This window comes from Leucopleurus acutus, assembly GCF_964270905.1.
Source record: "Leucopleurus acutus genome assembly, chromosome: 13".
Classification (NCBI taxonomy): Eukaryota; Metazoa; Chordata; class Mammalia; order Artiodactyla; family Delphinidae; genus Leucopleurus; species Leucopleurus acutus.
In genome coordinates, this window is record NC_139155.1 from 63,469,347 (window position 1) to 63,475,886 (window position 6,540).

Consider the following 6,540-nt stretch of genomic DNA (forward strand, 5'->3'; position numbering starts at 1 on the left):
CGGTGCCGCCACAAAGCGCCACGAACTGGGTGGTCAGAACAGCAGAATTTGTTCCTTCCTGTTCTGGAGGCCCAAAACCCGAGGTCAAGGCATCAGGGCTGTGCTCCCTCCTCTGGGGAGGACCCTCCTCGCCAGGTCCAGCTTCTGAGGCCCCGGGTATCTTCACAAGCATCTCCTCTGGGGCCTGCCTGTCCCTGGATTTAGGGCCACCTGAATCCAGGCTGACTTCATGTCAATCCTCACTTTAATTATCCCTGCGAAGACCCCAACTTCCCAGGAGGGCACAGTCTGAGGTACTGGGGGGATATGAGTTTGGGGGTGCTGTGAAACCCACTGTGGTGTTAGTTTATGTTTATTCTTCACACATTGAGCACCAGGCACTTTTCTGGGTTCTGGGGTCACTGCAGGAACAGACAGAAGTCCCAGCCCTCGTGGAGGTGATGTTCTGTCACAGTCACAGATGACAAGCAAATGAGCTATTTCAGGTGTCAGGAGATGCTCAGTGTGGGGGTCAGAAAGGTGGCAGTCGTCATCGATGCTGTGGGACCGCCCCTCCCTCAGCCTCCCCAGCCTCTGCTGCAGCTTGTGATAGGTGGGGGGCTTCCAGAGAGCCTGGCACGCACGTGGAGATGGGGCAGGGGGCGCGGGGAGGCCATGCACGGCTGGGCCTCCCTTTGTTCCTGAAGGGCCAGCCTGCTCATCTGGAGACAGTCTGTCCTGCACTACAGCCTGGCCCCGGTGTCCCCATTGTACCAGAGGGGCCGCCCCCGCCGTGGCCAGTGCTTGAGCCTCAAGCCCCCCATGAACCCAGGCTCATGAGATGCTGTGTCGGAAACAGCCCCCTGTGTCGCGACCACGGGGACAGCCCGCTGGGTGCGTCAGAGCTCCAGCCGCCCCCCCCGCTGGGTCATCTGGCCACCTAGTCGACCCATGGGCGTGGACGAGGCTTCATGCTTGCTCACTGCCCTGGGGACCTGGCTGCTTAGCTGGGCAGTACTGTGTCTCAAAACACTCAGCCTGCTCCCTCAGAAAGGCCACTCTGAGCAGCAAGAAGCGTTAACCCCCAGGGGTCTGGCGAGGGGAAGCTGTGCTTCAGGGAGACCTCGTGTGCCGTGTGGGCTGTGTCCCCGTTAGTCAGTTAGTCAGGCCGGTGGAATGCACGGGCTGCCTACACAGCTTTATCGCTGCCGATCTCCATTCATTTCTGGAATGTCAAACAACATCTGCATTTCCTGCTGCTGCAGGGGTGATTGGCAGCCAGCCCCAGGCCGATGCGTGTGGGGACACGGGGGCTGTGCCACCCCCTGCTCCCCGGCAGGACACACCCTGGGGCAGAGGCCTCCATGAAACGGCGTCCGATCTGGGCTCGGTAATGGGCTTGACGTGCCAGACAAGCTGCGTGTCGGAGCCCACTGCTGCTCCCAGGGCCCGTCTTAGCCCGAATCCGTTAGTGCGAATGGGTAAATGGTGGCTGGGTCCCTTTTGAGCTTTGTTGTGGGGGCAGCTCTGCAAAGGCACTGACGTGAAGAAGGGGTCCTGAGAGAAGTCACAAGTGGGTACGGGCGGTGTGGCCAAGCTTGTTAGCGGCTCACCCCCTTTTCCAGGGAAGGGGCCGTGACCACAGCTGTCTCCCCCACGAGCAGGACAGAGGGGAGCATGCGGGGACAAGTAGAGGCAAAATGCGTCTGGGGGAGACGCCCCACTGGGAAGGTGGTACCCCCACTGAGGGTCAAGCCGAAGTAACCCCGTGCTCCCACCTCCCAGGGACGGCCAGAGCTGACGCCCACGGCTATCATGGCCGGGAGGCTCTTAGCCCAGCGGCTCTGCAGTCGGTCCTCAGACCTGATGGACTATGACAACGTGAGTGCCCCTCCTCTTCAGACGCTACTTCCAGCCTGTGGGAGCTGCAGCTCGTTCTGGGGGTGCACGTGTGTCTGTGCATGCGAGCATGTGTGTGTGCGTGTGCACCTGTGTGTGAGGTGCAGCCCGGGAACAAGAGAGGGGGTTGCCTGTCCAGGGACTAGCCTGCAACTACCGCTCTCGGTGTACCCCAGTGGGTCTTCGCTCTGGTGCCTAATCCTGGCCCACCCTCCAGGTCCCCACGACGGTCTTCACACCGCTGGAGTATGGCTGTGTGGGGCTGTCAGAGGAGGAGGCCGTGGCTCGCCATGGAGAGGAGCGTGTGGAGGTGAGTCAGGGCCCCAGGGAGGGGGCTGCCAGGACACAGGCCTGTGTGGCCCTCCACCCCATCATAGCTGCCCCCCACAGAGGCCTGCGGCAAGCGGGAGTGTTGGCGTCCTGCTTCCCGGGGCCTGCAGCTTAGCAGGGCGGGGCGTGGGGCCCGGAACGATGGCTGTGAAGGGCTGGCGGTGCTGGCGGGCAGCCCCGGGAATGATGGGGCCTTTGGGCTGCGGCCCACCTCAGGGGGGTGCATGTCTGCCTTGACCTGAAAGGCTCCTCCTGCCCTCCGACCTCTGCTCGCCTCCACCCCTGCCCTTCTGCCCCCGCCTGGCCCTGTGCCTCCTCCACGAGTCTGGTCCTCGTGGGCCTCTATCAGCCCAGACCCAGGCACCCACCCCGGAGGGAGGGGTTTGTCATCAGACGGGGGTTTCTCTGGGGTCTGCCTGCTGGGCTGTGGGTGCTGTGGCAGCTTGCAGGCGGGCTGGGAGAAACCGGACCCACGTGGCCACCAGAGTGGCCAGGGGCCCTTTGGGAATGAGCGCCCCGGGCTCCAGTGCCTGCCCTGCATCCCTGCGCCCCGGTTCCCTCCATCAACGGCACTTTATTTGCTATTTTTGTTCGATTCATCACAAGTGCCCTGGGACATGTGTCCGTGGCATTCCGTGATGTTGTTTTATGTTTCACAATGTTGAATGGCCAAATGCCCTTTGTTTGTTTTCTTTTCAATTCTGTCTTCGTTAGAACAATATTCTCTGAAGCTGCATTAATTAATAATGGCTGTGCAGCACATGTGAGGGCTCTGCTCATTTTTTACTCGGCCGCAGCCCCGAATGCGCTATTGGCCCTTCTCAGGCGCTGAAAGCCTTTGTCCAGCAGCTCCGGTGGGGGCCGCGCCCGCCCCGCCTCCTGGCTCGAGTGAGGGCCCGGCAAGAACCGAGGTGCCCGAGGGAGGCCAGACGGGCGGCCGGGCCCCCCTTCCACTGCCTGCGGTCGCTCCGTCCATTCTCTGCAGCGTCCACCTGGGCTGTGCTCCTGGGTGGTGCCCGTGCCTGCACTGAGCCTCGGGCTCTGGGGCAAGTCAGAGGGTGGCCAGTCTGGCACCCGTTCCGCTGCTGTAGTTCTTGGGGGTCTTGGGCCTGGTGGGAGAGCGTCTGTCCACAGGCTGCCGTGCCAGGAGGAGAGGGGTGCCTCCGAGGCCAGCCGAGCCTTGTCCTTGCCCCAGACCACAACCTGCAGGCTGAGCGGGCAGTTCCGGCCCACCCCCCACTGTGCCCACAGCCTGTCGAGCTGTAAAATGCCCCCGGGGCTTATTTTGCTGCAGCCGCTGACCCAGGAATCCGTGTCTTGTCACCCAGGTTTATCACGCGTATTATAAACCACTGGAGTTCGTGGTGCCTGAACGGGATGCGTCCCAGTGTTACATAAAGGTGAGCATCCATGTGGGCCTGGCCGGGATGAGAGAGAGCCCCCACGGCCGCGCACGCCCCTGCTGACCGTGTGCCTTTCAGATGGTGTGTCTGCGGGAGCCCCCACAGCTGGTGCTGGGCCTGCACTTCCTTGGCCCTAATGCTGGCGAAGTTACTCAAGGATTTGCTCTGGGGATCAAGTAAGTCCACAGGAATGTGGGCCGTTACGTGACACTCAGGCTGGGGTCCCCCGAAAGTCAGCGGCACCGCTGTCGGAAGTCTGCCACATCAGGGTCACTCGTGGTCATGTTTTCAGAGAGTGTCTGCCCAATGGGACGGGTCCGGTCGGTCACCTGAGAGGTGGCCATGTCCATCTCTGGCCGGGCCAACCGGGGGGAACAGGCTCATGTCCCCAGCCAGGCCTGAGGGGCACAGTGGGTCTTCTCTGCTCAGAATGAGGGTTGGGGGCTGAGTGCCCAGTCAGTCAGGAGCAGGGTCTCGGCATCAAGTGTGCTGGGAGGGCCTCCCGGGGGGTACGTGTCCTGTGGGGCCGGTCCCAGCTGCAGGCTGTGCATGGCGGGGCCCCGGGGCCCATGCTGTGGAAGCTCTGGTGGGGGTGGGTTTCTGGGTATGAAGAGGCCAGGCAGCTGGTGAGGGGCTGTCAGAGGCAGGAGGGCTGGGGTGAAGCAGAGGGAGGGGGCTGAACTCAGAGAGGAGGGCGAGTGGGCCTGTGCCTGGTGGGCTGGGGGCAGCAGGAGGCCAGGCCAGGCAGGTGGGAGGTGGGCCCCAAGGTGGGGCTGCCTGGCTGCTGCAGGCTCGGGGTGTTTGCTCCAAGGGAGGTGGGGCGGGGCCAGCATAGGTGTTGGCAGGTGTTCCTGGCTGCCAGCTGGAGAAGAGAGGAGGGGGGCCAGGGCTGGGGGACGGTGAGGAGACCGTGACCTCCCAACTCTCCCCCGTGTGCTACCACCTGAGGATGGAGGCGGGGGGACTGGAACACGCCTCCCTGCACTGACTCGTCCCCCGAATCCCCTGTCCCCGGCGTGCAGGTGTGGGGCCTCCTACCAGCAGGTGATGCGGACGGTGGGCATCCACCCAACCTGTGCCGAGGAGGTGGCCAAGCTGCGCATCTCCAAGCGCTCGGGCCTGGACCCCACCGTGACCGGCTGCTGAGGCTAAGCGGCCATCCCTAGACCCAGGGTGCTCAGCATGACTTCTGCCCCCACGGCCAGGCTCAGCAGAGGCTCAGAGCCAGGTACGCATGCCAGGTAGGTCCTATGTTTAAGGGGAGTAGGGTGCCACTGTGAATTGCTCTGCAGGTGCAGGAGAAGCTGCACCTGCCGAGAGGGCCCCACCCCCACAGGGCACTCCAGACCCCAGCCGGGTTGCTGCTGCTCCTCATGTACAGGCGGTGTCTGGGGGCCGGGGTCACCCCGTAGCGCCTGTCCTGGGGGCGGGGGCGTTGGGGACTCAGGGTGTGGAATGCTCAGTGGGCCTCCCTACCACCTGCCCCGCTCAGAACAGCCCAGCTCCTTTCTCTATTGCCCAGAAGGTGGAGACGCAGCCTCGTGCTCAGAGCCGCCCGCAGTCTGGTTCTGTTAGACTTTGCAAAGCCGGGCTGAGTGGGCTGCCAGAAGCCCCGGGGTGTGATGTTTGTCCTGAGACTCATCTAGGAGGAAATAAGCAAGTCCCTGCCTGACCCCAGCCAAGGGGATGCCTGTGGTTGGGGCCTTTCCGCCTGTCAGCCTGAGAGGGGCAACCCCTGGCCGTCGGCTCCTCCTGGGTTGGGGTCCCGAGGGCCCCGGGGGACTGTGGACAGAGCAGTGAGCACCCACAGGATGCCCACAGGTGGGCGTGAGGGGCCAAGCCACGGCAGAGGATCAGTGGGCCAGGCCCAGAGCCTCTCCTGGGGCACCCAGGGCACTGGCTCCTCCACACCTCCTGGACGGGGCTGCCTCTGATGAGCTTTATCATTTCAGGGTGTTTCTAACAGTTATGCACGACCTGGTGGGGCAGGGCCACCCCTTGGCTGGTTTCTTCTCTGTCCCCCGAGAGTCCCTGTGTGCGGGCGGGTGTGGGGACGTGGGGCCACCCCATGCTGACCCCCATCCTCGGCAGGCAGGATGCTGGAGGCCGAGCCCGGGTGAGCCTCGCCCCTGCCCAGTGCATCTGGACCAACCGCCGAGCACCCTGCAGGGATGGCCCAGGCCTGCATCTCGCACCCCCGCCCATGCCAGATGATGACGACTTGCTCAGAAACCCCCCGCGGGCTGCCCACGTCTGAGTTCACTGGCGTTTCCAGGGCACAAATAAAGAGGGTGTTTTCCGGAAGTGTGCCCTGCCCATGATGTCCCCGACGCACCCGGGGTGGCCGCCCATCCGTCACCATAGGGAATCCCTTCCGAGTCATACTGTGCTGGGGTCAGTGTGCGGGGGCTCCCCATCACCCCGCCCCGGAGGACCCTGCCTTTCCTCCTGGAGCAGAGCCTCCTGGGAACGCAGGCTGTGTTCCAGAGCCACCTGCCAGTGTCATGGCCGGTGACAGGAGTGGGATGGTGCTGAGGCCCTGTCCCCCGAATGTTCCGCTTTCCCGGGCCCCATCCAGCTTGTCGGCTGGGCTCAGGCTAATCCTGCACATGGAGGCTGACGGGGAGGGAGGCCCCCAGCACCTGTCAGTCACCGCGGAGAGGTGGCGCGGAGAGGTGGCGCTGACAGCGACGGGCAGGGCCCGGTATTGTACTGGGGCTTTAGCGGCGGTTAATCTCGTGTCTTCCCAAAGAAAACATCACTTAGTCTGCCGCCGGGGAGCCCTGGGTGGGACCCTGCTTGTCAGCGAACAAAGGAATGTCTTTGCGCCTTAATGGGCCTGCGGGAACTCAGACGCCGCTCGCGTGAAGCGTGTGCAGCGGCCCTCAGACGCCCCATTGAGACGCCAAGTGCCGGGAGGGGCCAGGCC

The 6,540-nt window shown here is 63.7% G+C and overlaps 1 protein-coding gene across 2 annotated transcripts in view; it reads left to right on the forward strand.

Moving 5' to 3' along the window:
• TXNRD2 (thioredoxin reductase 2) overlaps positions 1–5,797 on the forward strand; it is a 34,473-nt gene extending 28,676 nt beyond the window's left edge. The window contains exons 13-18 of one of the 2 annotated variants that reach the window (XM_082853797.1): positions 1,765–1,860; positions 2,096–2,188; positions 3,537–3,608; positions 3,690–3,787; positions 4,634–4,852; positions 5,703–5,797. In XM_082853797.1, coding sequence (XP_082709923.1) covers positions 1,765–1,860; positions 2,096–2,188; positions 3,537–3,608; positions 3,690–3,787; positions 4,634–4,757 — 483 coding nt within the window. In that variant the 3' untranslated portion in view covers positions 4,758–4,852; positions 5,703–5,797. The remainder of the gene's footprint in view (positions 1–1,764; positions 1,861–2,095; positions 2,189–3,536; positions 3,609–3,689; positions 3,788–4,633; positions 4,853–5,702) is intronic. The other variant, XM_082853798.1, reaches the window with a different exon arrangement.
• Positions 5,798–6,540: the final 743 nt, after the last annotated feature.